Consider the following 20,387-nt stretch of genomic DNA (forward strand, 5'->3'; position numbering starts at 1 on the left):
CTTCAGTCTCCTGAGGTTCAAGAGTCAATGTCGTGCCTTCTTTACCACGTAGACCATATGGTTTGACCATTTTGGCTCCTCAGCAATGTGTACGCCGATGAACATTAAGTTCATCAACGGTGGCCCCGTTAATGAGGATAGGGGAGTGCCCAGCCTAGTTCTTCCTGAAGTCCACAGTAAGCTCCTTTGTTTTGCTGATGTTGAGGAAGAGGTTGTTTACCTGGCACCACACTGTCAGAGTGCCTACCTTTCTATAGGCAACTAGGCCTACTACCTTCATGTTGTCAGCAAACTTGATGATGGAGTTGGAACTGTGTGAGGCCACGCAGTCGTGGGTATACAGGGAGTGCAGGAGGGGACTGAGGACGCATCCTTGTCGGGCCTTCTTGTTGAGGATCAGTGTGGAGGAGGTAATGTTTCCTACCGTCAGCAAGTCAAGGACCCAGTTGCATAGGGAGGAGTTGAGTCTCATGGCCATGAGCTTTGTGTTGACCTTTGAGGACACTATGTTATTGAAGACCGAACCATAGTCAATGAACAGCATCCACACGTATACTTTCCTTTTGTCCAGGTGGGTGAGGGCAGTGTGCAGTACAACAGCTAGCTGGTCAGCACATGCTCTGAGGGTGCGGCAAGGGATGACGTCTGGGCCGGAAGCCTTGTAAGGGTTAACACGCTTGAATGACTTGCATACATCCTCCGTGGAGACCGTAACCTTGTAGACCTCGTTGTCCTCAGGTGCTCTCCTCGGTAGCTCAGAAATGTTATGCTCGAAGCGTGAGAAAAAGGTGTTTAGCTCGTAAGGTAATGAATGCGGCGTTGGTGTCCGCGACGTGACAGGTTTTCTTATTGTAATCCATGATTTATAGAAGCACCTGCCACATTCGCTCCTCTGAATTGCTCCTCCACTTTGTCCCTATACTTTCTTATCGCAATCTTGAACTGTTTAATCATATAATACCCGGTCATCTTGCCTTGTTTATAAGTGTAATGAATACTCAGGGAGAAAAAAGTGTAGATTCACACGCAGTGCGCGGCAGATGTTTATTACGCCTTCACAGAAGGCAGGAATCGTGGTCTCAGGCAGGCAATGGTCAACCACAGGTAGGCAGTCAAAAACAAACAATACCTCACAACCATTCAAACAGAAAGAACTGAACTAAATGGGGAGCTGATGAGAAAGGAACACAGGTGAAATCAATGAACAAAAATGAAAGACAGGGCTACGTTCCAGAACACAATGAAACAGGTCTACGTTCAAGGACACAAAGAAAAAAAACACAAGTTTGACTAAGAAAAGAAAAGCAGAACCTTACAATAAGCAGCATATCTCTCCTTCAGTTTCCCGACAAGTCAGGATTGTCAGATCATCTATGCATTTTTTTTTATGAAACCAGTGACTGAGTTGGTGTATTCATTGATGTTATTCCCAGAGATGCCCCGGAACATATTGCAGTCCACATGATCAAAACAGAGCATGGAGTATGATTGGTCAGACGAGCATTACAGACCTGACCACAGGAATTTCTCTCTTGAATATTTTTTTGTAGGCGGGGAGGAGCAAAATGGAGTTGTGGTCAGATTTGCTTGAATCAAGGAAGGGAGAGGGCCTTATACCCCCAGTGGTCAAGAGTGGAATTTCCGCGAGTTGGACACACATATTTGCACGAACACACATGCACTCAAGCATACAGGCACACACTCACGCAGAGACTTTACATTCATCATTTGCCAGAAGGACTGCATTCACTTCTCCATTCTACATAAATCAATCTGTCACGTCCTGACCATAGAGTGCTCTTATTTTCTATGGTAGAGTAGGTCAGGGCGTGACTGTTTTTTTAATCTAGTTTAAACTTTCTATGTTGTGTTCTAGTTTCTAGTTTTTCTATGTTGGGGTTTTTGTATGATTCCCAATTAGAGGCAGCTGGTCATCGTTGTCTCTAATTGGGGATCATATTTAATTTTCCCACCTGTGTTTGTGGGAGATTATTTTGAGTTAGTGCATGTTGCACCTCTGTCGTCACGGTTTGTTGTTTGTTTATAGTTTGTTTGGCTAGTTTCACAATATAATAAAGATGTGGAACGATACGCACGCTGCGCCTTGGTCTCCTCCTTCAGACGGACGTGACACAATCATCTTGTATGAAGCACATATTGTCTACGGTAGGGCTACACTATTACTCCGAAGAGGCATTGTGATCTAAAAATCTCCACATATATAGAGCTAATTGAAATAGATGCATCACATTGGCGAGGGAATGTCCCCTTTGCCTGAGGTGTCTTGGTTGTCGAGTCACTGTGTGGCCTTTAGCTCTCCTTTTCTCTACCTCTCTCTCTCTTCCGTACAAACCCCCACCCCCCACCCCCCCTCTCTATTTCTTGCTCTCCCTTACATTCATCCTCCCCTTTCCCCTCCACCCCTCCCTCTCTCGCTTCAGGCTGTATTACCTGCTGATCAATAGAGGCAATGTATGGTCAGGACTCCCATATCATCAGGACTCCCATAAACTCCCAAGAGGCAGCCACATCACTGACCAAACACTTTCACTTCCATTCCACACTCATCACTGATGTCGGCTGATTATTCGCTGTGGCATGTGTGTGTGTTTCTGTGTGTGTGCCAGCAACAAAGCCAGAGTTGAGTATGAGCATAGTGTGTTTGTGTGCGTGGGCACGTTTGTGATCTACTCTGTTGTTTATCTCTCCTCTTGCCGAGGTCTTTCTCTAAAGTGACACAGGTGTTGCTCTCATTCAAGCTTAATGAATGCATTGTAAATGTATATAACAAATACAATTCGAATCAAATTGTATTTGTCACATACAGTTGAAGTCGGAAGTTTACATACACCTTAGCCAAATACATTTAAACTCAGTTTTTCACAATTCCTGACATTTAACCCTGTCTTAGGTCAGTTAGGATCACCACTTTATTTTAAGAAGGTGAAATGTCAGAATAATATCAGGTTTGTAAGGCCTCCTTGCTCGCACATGCTTTTTCAGTTCTGCCCACACATTTTCTATAGGATTGAGGTCAGGGCTTTGTGATGGCCACTCTAATACCTTGACTTTGTTGTCCTAAAACCATTTTGACACTACTTTGGAAGTATGCTTGGGGTCATTGTCCATTTGGAAGACCCATTTGTGACCAATCTTTAACTTTCTGACTGATGTCTTGAGATATTGCTTCAATATATCCACATACATTTCCTCCATCATGATGCCATCTAGTTTGTGAAGTACACCAGTCCCTTCTGCAGCAAAGCACCCCCACACCACGATGCTGCCACCCCGTGCTTCACGGTTGGGATGGTGTTTTTCGGCAAGCCTCCCCCTTTTTCCTCCAAACATAACGATGTTCATAATGGCCAAAAATATATATTTTTGTTTCATGAGACCAGAGAACACTTCTCCAAAAAGTACGATCTTTGTCCCCATGTGCAGTTGCAAACCGTAGTCTGGCTTTTTTATGGCGGTTTAGGAGCAGTTGCTTCTTCCTTACTGAGTGGCCTTTCAGGTTATGTCGATATAGGATTCGTTTTGCTGTGGATATAGATTATTTTGTACCTGTTTCCTCCAGCATCTTCACATGGTCCTTTGCTGTTGTTCTGGGATTGATTTGCACTTTTCGCACCAAAGTACGTTCATCTCTAAGAGACAGAACGTGTCTCCATGCTGAGCGGTATGGCGGCTGCGTGGTTCCATGGTGTTTATACTTGCATACTATTGTTTGTACAGATGAATGTGGTACCTTCAGGCATTTGGAAATTACTCCCAATGATGAACCAAACTTGTGGAGGTCTACAATTTATTTTCTGAGGTCTTGGCTGATTTCTTTTGATTTTCCAATGATGTCAAGCAAAGAGGCACTGAGTTGGAAGGTAGGCCTTGAAATACATCTACAGGTACACCTCCAATTGACTCAAATGATGTCAATTAGCCTATCAGAAGCTTCTAAAGCCATGACATAATTTTATGGAATTTTCCAAGCTGCTAAAAGGAACAGTCATCTTAGTGTATGTAAACTTCTGACCCACTGGAATTGTGATACAGTGAATTATAAGTGAAATAATCTGTCTGTAAACAATTGTTGGAAAAATTACTTGTGTCATGCACAAAGTAGATGTCCCAACGGACTTGCCAAAACTATAGTTTGTTAACAAGAAATTTGTGGAGTGGTTGAAAAACGAGTTTTAATGACTCCAACCTAAGTGTATGTAAACTTCCGACTTCAACTGTACACGTGTTTAGGAGACGGTGCCAGACATATCACGGAACCAACCCAATGAACTATGCCTATGTAAAGCATCTTTAACCAGTATATAAGGGAACTAAGGGACTGCCCATCAAAGCTACTGACAGACTATGGTGCATCAAGTTTGTTGGAACCTCTCCAGTGTGCTGACGATAAAGGATCATTAATTTAGTATCTACTTTGAGTGTCCCTGTGTTGTATTTTCAATACAAAACGTTGGTTATTAACTTCTCTGGCCTAGGTGGGACGTGACCGTCCAACACTATTCAACAGCCAGTGAAATAGCATGGCACGAAATAAAAAACAGCAAAAATATCATAATTTCAATTTCTCAAACATTCGACTATTTTACACCATTTTAAAGATACACCTCTACTTAATGTAACCACATTGTCCGATTTCAAAAAGGCTTTACAGCGAAAGGAAAACATTAGTTTATGTTATTAGAGTACATAGACAAAAATAGCCACACAGCCATTTTCCAAGCAAGGATATATGTCACAAAAACCCAAAACACAGCTAAATGAAGCACTAACCTTTGACGATCTTCATCAGATGACACTCCTAGGACATCATGTTACACAATACATGTATGTTTTGTTCGATAAAGTTCATATTTATTTCCAAAAACAGTATTTTACATTGGCGCGTGATGTGCACATCAATTTACAAAAATACTCATCATAAACGTTGACAAAATATATAACAATTATTTAAATAATTATAGCTAGACTACTCCTGGATGCAACCGCTGTGTCAGATTTTAAAATAGCTTTACGGAGAAAGCACATTTTTTAATATTCTGAGGACATAGCTCGCCATCACAGCAAGCTATACAGACACCCGCCAAGTTCGGGGTCACCTAAACTCAGAATTAGTATTATAAATATTCTCTTACCTTTGCTGGTCTTCGTCAGAATGCACTCCCAGGACTGCTACTTCCACAAGAAACGTTGTTTTTGTTCGAAATAATCCATATTTATGTCCAAATACCTCCGTTTTGTTCGTGCCTACAGAGCACTATCCAAAGGCATAACGTGCGAGCGCGGTACCAGAGACAAAGTCAAAATGTTCCATTACCATTCTTAGAAACATGTCGAAAGTTGTTTAAAATCAATCTTTATGGTATCTTTAACATAAAAATGCGATAATATTCCAACCGGACAATAGCATATTCATTCAAGAAGAAAAAGAAGGAACGGTGCGCTCGTGGGATTGCGCATATCCAATCTCTTTGTCCCCAGGCAGTCCACTGATTGACTGAGCTACTATTCTCTGCCCAGTGACAGGAGAATGCTGAAAGAACTTTCTGAAGGCTGTTGACAGCCAATGGAAGCCTTAGGAAGTGCAACGTGACCCCACAGACACTGTAGTTTCGTTAGAGATTCAAAAGAAGAACTACAATTCTCAGACTTTACACTTCCTGGTTAGGTTTTTCTCAGGTTTTTGCCTGCCATATGAGTTATGTTATACTCACAGACATCATTCAAACAGTTTTAGAAACTTCAGAGTGTTTTCTATCCAAATCTACTAATAATATGCATATTCTAGTTTCTGGGCCAGAGTAGTAACCAGTTTAATTTGGGTACGTTTTTCATCCGGCTGTGAAAATACTGCCCCCTATACTTTAAGAAGTTAAATTATTGCATCTGAGCTGCTAGAATGTGAGGCTCTGCTTTTTTTTTTTTTTAAACCTTGGTGTTACCTTTGACCCAGGTCTAACTTTTGACAACCACATAAGAAGCATATCCGAAACAGAATACTTCCATCTCAGGAAAATACTGGTAGACAAAACGAACTGGCAACAGATAAACAGAGAACACAGGTATAAATACACTGGGTAAAATGGGGACAATGTGCAACACCTGGAGGGGGTGGAGACAAGCACAAAGACAGGTGAAACAGATCAAGGTGACATTACACCCCCCTCCTCTAGGGGCACCACCTGGCATCCTACCTGGGCACATACCTGCTTGACTAGGGTGACGGTGTTGGAAATCAGCAATGAGGCCTGGATCCAGGATGTCCCTAGGGGGACCCAGCAGCTCTCCTCCGGGCCATAACCCTCCCAGTCAACCAGGTACTGGAATCCCCTGCCACGAGGTTGAACCTTCAGGAAAGGCCTCACCGTGTATGCTGGTTTGGTCGTCGATGTAACGGGAGAGAGGGGTGGGCCTGGAAACAGGAGACAAAGGGCTGTGAAACATGGGTTTGATCCTAGACACATGAAAAGTGGGATGTATACGGAGGTTACGGGGCAAAAGAAGACGAACAGCAGAGTGGCAAAGGAGATGGGGAAAGGGCCGATAAATGGGGGGGAAGTTTGCGGGACTCAACCCGGAGGGGCAGATCTCGGGTGGACAGCCATACCTTCTGCCCGAGACGATACCGGAGAGCCGGGGTCCAGTGGCGGTCCGTTTGTCAGTGGCAGACAAACATCTGGGCAGAGGGTTCGCCAACCTCTTCCTCTTGCTCCGAGAAGAGCGGGGGCTGATAACCCAGGGAACACTCAAAGGGCGAGAGACCCGTGGCAGAGGAAAGGAAGGATGTTGCAGGCATATTCGACCCACACTAGTTGCTGCCTCCAGGTGGTGGGGTTGGCGAAGACCAGGCAGCGAAGAGTCGTCTCAAAGTCTTGCTTGGCTCGCTCTGACTGGCCGTTGGACTGGGGGTGGAACCCGGAGGACAGGCTGGCCGATGAACCAATGGGTCCTTCCAGAACCGGGACGAGAAGTGAGGACCCTGGTTGGAGACCATGTCCACTGGGAGTCCATGGATCCGGAAGAAGTGCTGCAGCATGAGCTGGGCCGTCTTTTTGGCAGAGGGTAGCTTGGGGAGTGGAATGAAGTGGGCGGCTTTGGAAAACTGGTCCACTACTGTCAGGATGGCTGTGTTGCCATCAGACAGGGGGAGACCCATGACAAAGTCCAGGGATATGTGAGACCAGGGACGGTGAGGAACAGGCAGAGGTTGAAGGAGACCAGCCGGAGCTTGCCAAGGGGTCTTGTTCTGCGAACAGATTGTGCATGCAGCGACGAACGTGGAGATGTCAAGAACCATGGTAGGCCACCAGAAGCGTTGTCGCACAAAGACCAGGGTCCAATGGGAGCCCGCGTGGCAAGCAACGACCGAGCAGCCAGGACTGAGGAGCCGACAGCGTCAGGAAGAAACATCCGGTTATCTGGAACGCTGTGTCTCATGAACCTGCTTCCCTTTTCCCCAGCTGAGTGCCGTCGCCAGGCACAAGATGGGAAGGATGGTCTCGGCTTCCGGGGGTGTAGCCGCAGGGCTATAGCGGCCCTTCCAGCCAGTGCCTCCACTCCTCTAATGCCATCTTCACTGCGAGAAGCTCAAGATTCCCCACATTGTAGTTCCTCTCCGTGGCATTGAGGCGATGGGAGAAGAAGGTGCTGGAATGTAACTTGAGGTTCAGGGCAGAACACTGGGAAAGGACAGCCCCCACTCCGACATCCGAAGCATCGGCCTCCACCACGAATTGGCAGGACAGGTCAGGATGGTACAAAGATGGAAGCTGCAGTGAAATGGTGTTTGAGATCCCGGTACACTCGGTCAGCAGCTGGAGACGTGAATGGAACCTTGAGAGAGGTGAGTGTAGAAAGGGGGGAAGCCAAGGTGCTGTAACCCCGGATAAAGAGACAATAAAAGTTGGCGAATCCCAGGACTTTTGCAGTTGCACTCTAGATGTAGGCTGGTTTCAATCCACCACCGCTCTCACCTTACCGGGATCCATCTGTAAACTTCCTGCAGCGATGATGTAACCCAGGAAGGGGATGGTGGAGCGATGGAATTCGAACGTCTCTGCTTTCACAAAAAGCTGGTTCTCCAGGAGGCGTTGGAGAACCTGTCGGATGTGGAGCACGTGTTCTTGGTGGAGTGGGAGAAAACAAGGATGTCGTCGGGGTAGACAAAGATGAACTGGTTCAACATGTCGCAGAGAACATCATTCACCAGAGCCTGGAACACAGGCATTGGTAAGGCCAAATGCGATGACCAAATATACGTAGTGACTGCTGGCCATGCTGAAGGCAGTCTTCCACTCGTCCCATTCCCATATCCACACCAGGCGTTCCTTAGGTCCAGCTTGGATAACACAGTTGCCCCCTGGAGCGGCTCGAAGGCCAAGGAGCTGAGTGGTAATGGGTAGCGGTGCTTCACCGTGATGTCATTGAGGCCCCGGGAGTCGATGCACGGGCGCAGGGTTTTGTCCTTCTTCTCCACAAATAAGAACCCTGTGCTGGCGTGGGAAGCAAAAGGACGGATGAACCCTGCAGCTAGGGAGTCCTCAATGTAGATCTCCATGGCCTTGGTCTCCGGACCCGACAGAGAGTACAGTCATCCCCAGGGTGGAGTGGTGCCTGGGAGAAGGTCAATCTCGCAGTCATAGGGTCAGTGCAGCGGAGGAGATGTGTCCCGGGCCTTACTGAACACCTCCCGGAGGTCCTGGTACTCCGCGGGAATGGAGGCGAGGTCCCGGGCAACTTCCGAGCCCCAAGAAGTCGTCCCGGGGCAGGCTGCACTGACTTCAGACAATGAGCATAGCAGAACGGGCACCAGCCCGTGGTGGCACCAGCAGACCAGTCAATAAGGGGATTGTGTCGCTGAAGCCAAGAGAATCCCAATACTATGGGAACCTGAGGAGACTTAATAAGCAGGAATTGGATTGTCTGGCTGTGGTTCCTTGACACATGTAGGTTGATGGGAGTGGTATTGTGGGTGACCCGGCCTATAGAGCGCCCATCCAGCACTCTAACGTCCATGGGAATGGAGAGGAGGTGAGTGGGAATGCCCAGCTTGGACGCCAGGGTAGCGTCCATAAAGCTCTCATTGGCCCCAGAGTCGATGAGTACCCGGAGATATTTCGACTGGTTCCCCTCAGAAAGATGGCAGGAAAATAGGTGTGAGTAAGGGGAGAGGAAAAGTTCTCAGTCTGGCCAACCAGAGTACTCGCTCCTACCGGTGTGCCTGGTCTTTTAGTGGACAGGTGGCCATGAAATGACCAGCAGTCCCACAATACAGGCAAGTCTTTGTGTGATGCCTGTATAGCCGTTTGGCAGGGGACAGCCTAGCTCTGCCTAGTTGCATCGGCTCAGGAAGAGATGAATTGGTAGACTTCAGAGACTCTCGGTGAAACTCGGTTAGTCTCGGGTTGTCTCGGAGGCGAGGTGGAAGCCTTGGGCGGGCGAGTGAAATCGAATCAATCTCCTCTCCTACCTTCGTGCAGGAACATGTCGAACAATGCTTCCTGGGTTCCAGGCACTCTCAGCCGACAATGTGTGAAAATCCACCGCGCAGGCCGCCACACTACGGGAGTCTTTACGTAGCTGGAGCAGCTTATGAGCACCCTCTTTCCCGGACAAAGGAGAATCAAACACCTTCCGAACTTCCTCCACAAACTCCTCCAGACTGAGGCAGATGGCGGACTGTTGTTCCCACGCCGCCGTAGCCCTGGCGGGCCCCCTCCCAGACATCAGCGTTAGGATGTAAGCTATCCTCATGCGGTCCAAGGGGAACGAAGAAGGCTGCAACTCGATAATGAGGGAGCACTTGTAGAGAAAAGCTCAGAAGATTCCGTAATCTCCAGCGTAGCGCTCCAGATGAGGTAAGCGGGGTTCTTGTGACAGTGGGTAGGCTGGGAGATAACGGGTCTGACCCTCTGCCCAGTGAGGAATCTGCGGAATTGCTCCAGCAATGTATCAAACGCATTCTGTCAGGGTATGGAGTCCCACCATAAGACATTGAAGTAACTCCTCATGTCTTCCGATGGTGGCTTCTTGCAGTTCGTACCACCACGTTTCAGCAGAAGACTCAGATGCAGACAGTGTCGAAGTAACAAAAGTTTACTACTGGAACAGGTGGCAGGCAAAATGACAGGTCATAGGCAGGCAGAGGTCAGTAATCCAGATTAGAGTCCATAAGGTACAGAACTGCAGGCAGTCTCGGGGTCAGGGCAGGCAGAGGTCAATAATCGGGAAAACTAGAAAACAGGAACTAAAAAAAGACAGGTGCAAGGGGAAAAAAGCTGCTAGGCTTGACGAACAAAATGAACTGGCAACAGACAAACAGAGAACACAGGTATAAATACACCGGGGATAATGGGGAAGATGGGCGACACCTGGAGTGGGTGGAGACAAGCACAAAGAAAGGTGAAACAGATCAGGGTGTGACAAGTGAAATAATATCTAACAAGTAATATCTAACAATACACACAATCTAAAGTAAAAGAATGGAATTAAGAATATATACATTTTTGGACGAGCAATGTCAGAACGGCATAGACTAAAATACAGTAGAATAGGACAGAACACAGTATATACATATGAGATGAGAAATGCAAAATATGTCAATATTATTAACCTCTCTAGGGGAGGTGGGACGAAATCGTCCCACACTATTCAACAGCCAGTGACAAATCAGAGCGCCAAATTTAAAACCACAAAATGTCATAATTCAAAGTTCTCAAACATAGGACTATTTTACAACATTTTATAGATACACTACTCCTGAACCGAACCACGTTGTCCGATTTCCAAAAGGCTTTACAGCGAAAGCAAAACATTAGATTATGTTAGGAGAGTAAATTGACACAAAAAACCACACAGCCATTTCCAAGCAACTAGCATGCATCACAAATACCCAAAACACAGCTAAATGCAGCACTAACCTTTGATGATCTTCATCAGATGACACTCCTAGGACATTATGTTAGACAATACATGCATTTTTTGTTCTATCAAGTTCATATTTATATCCAAAAACAGCATTTTACATTGGCACGTGATGTTCAGAAAATGTATTTCCCCCAAAAATGACGGTGATCAGCACAACAATTTACAAAAATACTCATTATAAACGTTGATAAAATATTAAACTGTTATTCAAAGAATTATTTATTAACATCTCCTGAATGCAACCGCATTGACAGATTTCAAAATAACTTTACTGGGAAAGCACACTTTGCAATAATCTGAGTACTGCGCTCAGAAAAAAAAACATCAGGCAATTACAGATACCCGCCATTTTGGAGTCATCTAAATACATAAATAGCATTAGAAATATTCACTTCCCTTTAATAATCTTCATCAGAAGACACTTCCAGGGATCCCAGGTCCACAATAAATGTTTTGTTCGATAAAGTTCATAATTTATGTCCAAATAACTCCATGTTGTTTGCGCGTTCAGTAAGCTACTCAAAATGTAGCTCAAAATGCGAGGAAAATGTCACGACGAAAAGTTTAAAAAAAGTTATATTTACGTTCGTTCAAACATGTCAAACGTTGTATAGCATCAATCTTTAGGGCCTTTATAACGTGAAACTTCAGTAATATTCCAACCGGACCATTGCTATGTCTTGAAAAACATTTTGGAACACAGGTCCCTTGTCACGTGAATGCGCGCAACTTCCCAGCCTTCTCGTTCGGTCTGTGTTTACCGCAAAAGCCTCAAACAACTTTCTAAAGACTGTTGACATCTAGTGGAAGCCTTAGGAAGATGAACCCTAACTCACTGTGTGTCAGAAAGGCAAGGACTTGCAAAAACTACAGGCACTAGATTTTCATTTCCTGGTTGTATTTTTCTCAGGTTTTTGCCTGCCATATGAGTTCTGTTATACTCATAGACATCAATCAAACAGTTTTGGAAATGTTAGAGTGTTTTCTATCCAAATCTACTAATAATTTGCAAATATTTGACTCTGGGCCCGAGTATTAGGACGTTTACTCTGGGCACGCTTTTCATCCAAAAGTGAAAATACTGCCTCCTAGCCCAGACAGGTTAAGGCAAAAACAAAGGGAGGGTGGTTGGTCGGGGTGGATGGGTGAGCGCATAATTTGAATGTCTAGCAACCCAAAGGCTGCAAGTTTGAATCTCATCATGGACAACTTCAGCATTTCAGCTAATTAACAACTTTGCAACTACTTAGTTACTACTTTTAAGATACTTTTAACTACTTAGCATTTTTGCTAACCCTTCCCCTAATCCTAACCATGACAATTTAAACTAACTCCTAACTTTAACCCTAACCTTAACCCCTAACCCATAGAGCTATATAACGTTAGCGTTAGCCACCTACCCACCTAGCTAACCTTAGCCAACCTTAGCCACAACAAATTGAAATTCGTAGCATATCATACATTTTGAAAATTCGTAACATATTGTACGAATTGGAATTTGTAACATATTGAAAGAATTGCAATTTGTAACATATCATACGAATTGTAATTAGTAAAATATCATACTAAATGGATGATGGACATCCACAAATTAATACATTCCATACGAAACGTAACATACATGTATCATACTATGCTGAACAAAAATTTGAACACAACATGTAAAGTATTCATGAGCTGAAATAAAAGAGGCCAGACATTTTCCAGATGCAGAAATAGCTTATTTCTCTCAAATTGTGTGCACAAATTTGCTTACATCCCTGTTAGTGAGCATTTATCTTTTGCCAAGATAATCAATCTACCTGACAGGTGTGGCATTTTAAGAAGTTGATTAAACAACTTGATCATTACAAAGGTGCACCTTGTGGTGGGGACAAATAAAGGCCACTCTAAAATTAGAAGTTTTGTCACACAACACAATGCCACAGAAGTTTTGAGGGAGCGTGCAATTGGCATGCTGACTGCAGGAGTGTCCGCCAGAGCTGTTGCCAGAGAATTGAATGTTAATTTCTCTACCATAAGCCGCCTCCAACGTTGTGTTAGAGAATTTGGCAGTACGTCCAACTGGCTTCACAACCGCAGACCAGGTGTAACCACGCCAGCCCAGGACCTCCACATCTGGCTTCTTCACCTGTGGGATTGTCTGCGATAAATCACCCGGACAGGAGTATTTCTGTCTGTAATAAAGCCCTTTTGTGGGGAAAAACTAATTTTGTTTGGCTGGATCTGGCTCCCAATTGGGTGGGCCTATGCCCTCCCAGGCTAATCCATGGCTGCACCCCTGCCCAGTCATGTGAAATCCATAGGTCAGGACCTAATGCATTTATTTCAATTGACTGATTTCCTTTTATGAACTGTAACTCAGTAAAATAATTGAAATTGTTGCATGTTGTGTTTATATTTTTGTTCATTATAATTGGAGTGTCTCGGATTTATATACAGAATAATACGAACTGCTCTGAGACCACGTTGGACCATCACAATGACTGACACACAGACAAACTGCCGCCCGCCCCTGCAAACACACACAAATACATAAACTAGTGCTGAGTGATTAACCAACATTTCTGCTATTTTTAGTTTTTTAAACAAATAATTGACCGAAGTTGGTTCAATTATTTGAATTTAATTTAATTATGTTTTTTTCTGTGACCTCAATGTGCAGTTTCTGTAGAGATAAATCAGATCAAGCTTGAACTGTGCCATGTAGTAGGGAGTAGTAGGACATTATTCTACATAGTTTAGTGCAGAAAATGTGGTAATTAACTACAATGACCATAATCCATTGCACAACCGCTTAAATTTGTCCGTGCTGTGCGGAGCAGACATGGAGACCGACCACCTGTGAACACTAGGGAGCAGAGAAGAGAGAACGCGCGATCGAGATGGATTGAAAGCAGTTGTTTCGAGAGCCTGAAAATACATGATCTAAATGATTTATAGTTGCTATTCAGAAGTCATAAAAGTATGCCTTATTTACTCAGACAGCAGCTCTTAAGAGATGAGATGATGACTTGGAATTAAATAATAAAGTGTCACCACCAGGGTCTAACTGGTGGTGACCACCACTGTCACCACCAGTTAGACCCATGCAGTTTCTTATTAGTCAATATCAGCCCTTCAATTTTTTATATTTCTATCTCTTCTCTCTCTCTCTCTCTCTCTCGTTCTCTCTCTGTCCCCCTCTTTCTCCCCCTTTTTCTTTCTCACCTTCCCCACAGGGTACCATTCAGGATGTCAAATTAATTTTTGCTCCAAACGGCTACATCACACAATGTCCCAACCTTAATCGCAGTAAGTATAGTAACTGTTATTACCCTTAGCTCTGAGCAGGTATTTATAAAAGTAAGAGTCCTACTCTAGGATCAGTTGAGCTTTTTAGATAGTAATGAATACAATTGTATGGACAGGGAAGACCTGATCTCTGTCATTTAAATTACATTTTCAAACCTCCCTCCCTCTCTCTCTTTCTCTCCCTCCCTCCTTTTTATTGTCAAACAAATGAAGATGCAGAGCTTGTGTTGTGCACTTGTGGCGATGCTACTGTCTCTGTCGCTGATCAATAAGGCATGCAATCATAGTCTGTCACTCTACTCATCGATACTTGTGTGAACCAGTACTCGCGCCGCACCCGAGAAGCCAATACAGCTCTATTAGATACAGGACAACAAGCTGCTTAATATTATTATAGAAGTCAACTTTTCTTTCTTCAAACATGCATAAAACATTGTGTAAAAGACAAAAAAAAGAAAATTACCCACAATCCTCTAAAAAAAGAGCCACGTGGCAAGATAGGACGTGCAAGGAGATGAGTTCGATCACTCAATTTTCTATAGCTTTGGTTATCGTCTTATATTTTGAGCAACAATGTTTTAGTAAAATTTGTATAAATGTACCTCTTTTCTTTTTCTCTTCTTTTGCCTCCTCTCTACCTCCTTCCTATTCTCTTGTCCTTCACTCTTTTATCCCCTCTCCCACTCCTGTCTTTCTTTGTCCATCCTTTTCTCCTGTTGAGCCTGTCCGACATGCAGTGATTTCTTGAGCCTGGTGCAAGGCATCATGGACCTTCAGGAGTTGCTGGCCAAGATGACCTTGAAGGTGAGAGTGACCACCCATTCAAAAAAATTGCATTTTGAACTTTAACCTCAAACAAGCGACCTTATAAGTGATGTGGTGTGATGCTTTATGTCCCAAAGTTCTACATGAGAGACCTTAGTCTGGGAACATGAACACGCTCACCCATGCGCACACACGCGGAAACACACACACACCCACGTGCATACACACACACACAGACACACACACATACACACACAAAGCCTTGAATCAAAGCCCTCTCTTCCTTCTCCAAAGGGCAGGTAGGTATGATCAGAGGTCATTCAACAGACACACACACACACACACACACACACACACACACACACACACACACACACACACACACACACACACACACACACACACACACACACACACACACACACAGAGGGTAGGTATGATCGGAGGTCACATTGGTGTCATTAAATGGCAGCCGTCTCGGCCCTGTGGGAAACTAACAGGGGCTGAACATGATGTTCCTCTCAGCACGACACTCAAGCATGTGCGTGTGTGTGTGTGTGTGTGTGTGTGTGTGTGTGTGTGTGTGTGTGTGTGTGTGTGTGTGTGTGTGTGTGTGTGTGTGTGTGTGTGTGTGTGTGTGTGTGTGTGAAGCAAGGACAGCCCACCAGCCAGACCTAGGCTTGGAGTCATCCCACTGTAAATAACTACCTCCTCCTTCATTATAATAGACCCAAAGCTCTCACTTTGTCAATATCCCAATTGGCACCCAACTCCCTATTTTGACTAGGGCCCATAGGGTTCTGGTCAAAAGTACTGCACTATATAGGGAATACGGTGGCTTTTGGGGCACAACCTGTCTGACTTCCCTGCTTACACAGCAACGCAGCGTGTAGAAATGGCACTTTCCTACCCTCGTGGCTGTGAACGAGGGAGGGTGGGATAGAGGGATGAAAGGGAAGAGGGTGTTGGAGGTGGTGGATGAATAATTGCTAACCTCTTGGTGCCCGACTAGCTGTATAATATGCAGTGTCAGGGAGAGTGAGCTGAGAATAGAAGTTCCATGCATGAATTAGCAGTGGCTGTGTGTGTGTGTGTGTGTGTGTGTGTGTGTGTGTGTGTGTGTGTGTGTGTGTGTGTGTGTGTGTGTGTGTGTGTGTGTGTGAGAGAGATAGAAGGGGTTGCAAATGAGCTTAGTCAGAGCCTATATGCATGTTTTGTGCTGTTGATGACATGAAATGGATGACACACACACTTTTCGACAATCTTGTAGCATGTCATATCTTGGCTTGAGTATACTGCAAGTGTAGTCTATTTTATTACGTCTTCAATATATTTTCCCTGAGTACGAAGTCATGCACGTATGCTACTCATGCACGCACGCACACGCACACACACACACACACACACACACACACACACACACACACACACACACACACACACACACACACACACTTCCTGTCCCGTAAAACAGGAAGATCAGAATTTGAAAAACGTAATGTTAGATACTTCCTCACCCTGGAGTCCCCTCAGTCTATGGAGGAACTATCTAACATCAAGATGCAAAATACTGAACTTGGACTCTAAGCATCACCATATTATTTTGAAATGTATCCAAAGCTCATGGCTCAAATTTGACAAAAATGACAATTAATTGTGTGATTGATGTAGGCTTACCTTGGCATGACATTATTGATAGCCGTGTGATTCTATCTCGGAGACGGAGGAGAGACATGGAGACAAAGCTGGCTTAGCTAGCCTGGAGCCTCAAATGGAGGATGCTAACAAACATTTACAACACTGCAGGAGCTGTGATTATTTTGCTTTATTCCGGGACAATGTGGACTGCCCAAACTTTCAATGTAGCAACTCTTTGCTTGCAAAGGACTACAGGGATGAATTGGCTACTCTTAGCAAACAAGTAGTGAACCTACATAAGCTACTGGGGAATCCACATCCTCCTACTTTCTCTTCTACCCCAGTAGACGGATGCCCGCTCTGACCTGGTGGAAGTGTCACTGCCATGTCGGCTCTCCACAGCCGACTGGCCGGTACTCTGCAGGGATCCCTCCTTGAAGGGGTCTCCCCCTTCCCTGGAGAATGGAGCTAGAAGGATGCTCTTGAATGACTTGGTGGATGTTCCGGTTCTCAATCCAACCAACCAGCCATGGAGATATGGAAGTCGAACAGCGTCCTCTGGCATTGGGGGCCTCCCAGACCAGACACAGACCAGAAACAGCTTTGCTTTCTTCCCTGGAGGCTTCAGATTCGAGATCGGATCCGGAGGTACCTGCGATCCTCAGAGCTCCCACCCTCATCTGACCATGAGGATGTCTGAGGCTCCTGCCCATTCATCATCCACGATGGATACTACAAATGGCTTGGGTCCATCGGGCCCCACCGCCCTTTGGTCCTGAAGGGGTTTGCGAAAACACTCGAGGCAAAAGAATGGCCGGACCTCCTCAGCCATTGCACCAGCTGTCGTCATCGGCTGTTCTATGGTTAGAAACATCATTGTTCCCTCGGCAAAAACCATGTACTATCCTGGAGCACGAGTACAGGACATTTCAAGGCTGTTTCCGACCGTTCTATAACAGATGCCGGGAACTGATGCTGTCGTCGTCAGTGTAGGGTCAAAAACATTAGGAGGGCTAGCTCGGAACTTCTGAAAATGTATTTTAAAGAACTGATTTTAGCACTGAAAGATTGCCAAAAATCTGTCAAATATTATTTACCATTGTTAGGCTGCGGGTGTGAAAGACTCAGCAGGATACTGGCATTTTACACCTGGCTAAGAGATTACTGTAGCTCAGTTGGATTCACTTTTAAAGATAACTTTGACACCTTCTGGAACAGAAGATGCTCTACAAGAATGACGGAGTCCATCCAAATAATTTTGGCCCCTGGACTCTATCCACGCATTTCAAGACTGCGTTGAGACAATGACATCAATGACCAAGACCAGCTCAGTTAATCCCTACCATTGTGTTGCTTAGTTGTCATAATGCCGCAGCAAATGTACATTATCCCTGCGTTGGTTGAGCTAACTCAGGCTAATGTGATTTGCATGAGGTTGTAAGTAACAACAAAATTTCCCAGGACAAAGACATATCGGATATTGGCAGAAAGCTTAACCTCTTGACGGTCGCCTAGGATAGGGGGCGCCACAGCGCATTTTGAAAAACATTCGTGCCCATTTTAAACGGCCTACTACTCAAACTCAGAAGCTAGGATATGCATATAATTAATACTTGTGGATAGAAAACACCCTAAAGTTTCTAAAACTGTTTGAATGGTGTCTGTGAGTATAACAGAATTCATATGGCAGTCAAAACCCCGAGACAGAACGAAACAGGAAGTGGAATTCTGAATTGCGAACTCAACTTCATCACGTTGCCTATTAATCACACCGTGAGCTATGGTTCATTGAGCACTTCCTATTGCTTCCACTAGATGTCCCCAGTCTTTACAAAGTGATTTGAGTCTCCTACTGTGAAAACTGACAGAATGACACGCTGTGGAACGTGGTCACACGGAGAGGGCCATCACCATTATGACGCCGGCGCCCCTGGTTACCCTCCCCTTTCGAAACGTTTTGAAACACAATGCAATCGTCCCCCTCGAATCTTATTGGAGCTCTAGTTGAAAAAGGCGCTATAGATTTATGTCATACAACGTTTGACATGTTTGAACGAACCTAAATAAGAAAAAAATGCATTTTGTTGAAAGAGTAGCCCCGCGCACGTCGGAACTTTTGGTGCAGCCTTCAGAACGTGCTAACAACAACAAGCTAATGGAACATAAAGGATGAACTTTTTCGAACGAAAATACATTTGTTGTGGACCTGGGATTCCTGGAAGTGCCTAAGGATGAAGATAATCAAAGGTAAGGGATTATTGACAATAGTATACAAGACTAGATTTGATATGCGATTGTTCCAAGATGGCTAGCCTATTGCTATTGCTAGCCTATTGTTCTGAGTATCGCATCCCCTTTTATCGCAAAGTGTGATTACCCAGTAAAGTTATTTTTAAATCTGGCATTACAGGTGCTTTCAAGAGATATTCATCTATAAATCTTAGAATGACAATATTACATTTAAAAAATGTTTTCGAATAGTAATTTAGTAAATTGTAGCGCTGTTTCATCGGATGCATTTGAGGGAAAATAGTTAGTCAACGTTACGCACCGATGTAAAATGCTGTTTTTATATATAAATATGAACTTTATCGAACAAAAGAATGCATGTATTGTGTAACATGATGTCCTAGGTGTGTCATCTGATGAAGATTGTCAAAGGTTAGTGCTGCATTTAGCTGTTTTTTGGTTATTTGTGATGCATGTGGTTGGTCGGAAATGGCTATGTGGCTACTTTTACGATATACTCCTCTAACATAATCTAATGTTTTGCTTTTGCTGTAAAGCCTTTTTGAAATCGGACAACGTGGTTCGATTCAGGAGAGGTGTATCTATAAAACGATATAATAAAAAAAAAAATGGAAACATTTTTTTTATTAAATTTTGTTATGCTAATGGCGATAGGATTTTTCGCTGGATGTCCGTCCCGCATACGGGACGGAGGCCGCACAGGGGTTAAATGCTTGTTAATCTAACTGCACTGCCCAATTTACAGTAGCTATTACAGTGAAAGAATATCATGCTATTGTTTGAGGAGAGTGCACAGTTTTGAACCTGAAAAGTTAATAATAAACAAATTAGGCACATTTGGGCGGTCTTGATACAACATTTTGAACAGAAATGCATTGGTTCATTGGAACAGTTTAAAACATTGCACATGCGCTGCTGCCATCTAGTGGACAAAATCTAAATTGCACCTGGGTTGGAATAATACATTATGGCTTTGCTCTTGCATTTCAAAGATAATGTATTATCTTTTACCAGATCTCATGTGTTATATTCTCCTACATTCCTTTCACATGTTCACAAACTTCAAAGTGTTTCCTTTCAAATGGTACCAAGAAATACATGTCCTTGCTTCAGGGCCTGAGCTACAGGCAGTTAGATTTGGGTATGTCATTTTAGGTGAAAATTGAAAAAAATGGGGCGGATCCTTTAATTTATGTACCCTTAACTGCTCTGAATGCCTCTGTTGATCCTACAGCTATTGTATGCAATAATCATGTGCTTATGAACCAGAGTTATACTGTTAGCACTGAGGAAGTGTGCCCTGGTAGGAAGTCCACCGTGTGCAGCTCACCCTGCACTATAAATTCAAACTTAAAATAATTTATAATGTCTATTTCTGATAAGCTACCCAGTAAAGCATCCCAAAAAGTGGTATAAATATCCCACATTAACATATGTAGCCTAAGAAACAAGGTTCACAAAATCAATAACGTAATAATCCAGGCTGTATCACATCC

At 44.2% G+C, this 20,387-nt stretch overlaps 1 protein-coding gene across 1 annotated transcript in view; it reads left to right on the top strand.

The window, feature by feature from the left end:
* Positions 1-20,387, top strand: part of LOC106561902 (protein kinase C-binding protein NELL1) — a 502,584-nt gene that overhangs the window by 212,341 nt on the left and 269,856 nt on the right. The window contains exons 6-7 of the mRNA XM_014126233.1: positions 14,166-14,238; positions 14,960-15,042. Of these exons, the coding sequence (XP_013981708.1) occupies positions 14,166-14,238; positions 14,960-15,042 (156 nt within the window). The remainder of the gene's footprint in view (positions 1-14,165; positions 14,239-14,959; positions 15,043-20,387) is intronic.

Source organism: Salmo salar, chromosome ssa11, assembly GCF_905237065.1.
Source record: "Salmo salar chromosome ssa11, Ssal_v3.1, whole genome shotgun sequence".
Lineage (NCBI taxonomy): Eukaryota > Metazoa > Chordata > Actinopteri > Salmoniformes > Salmonidae > Salmo > Salmo salar.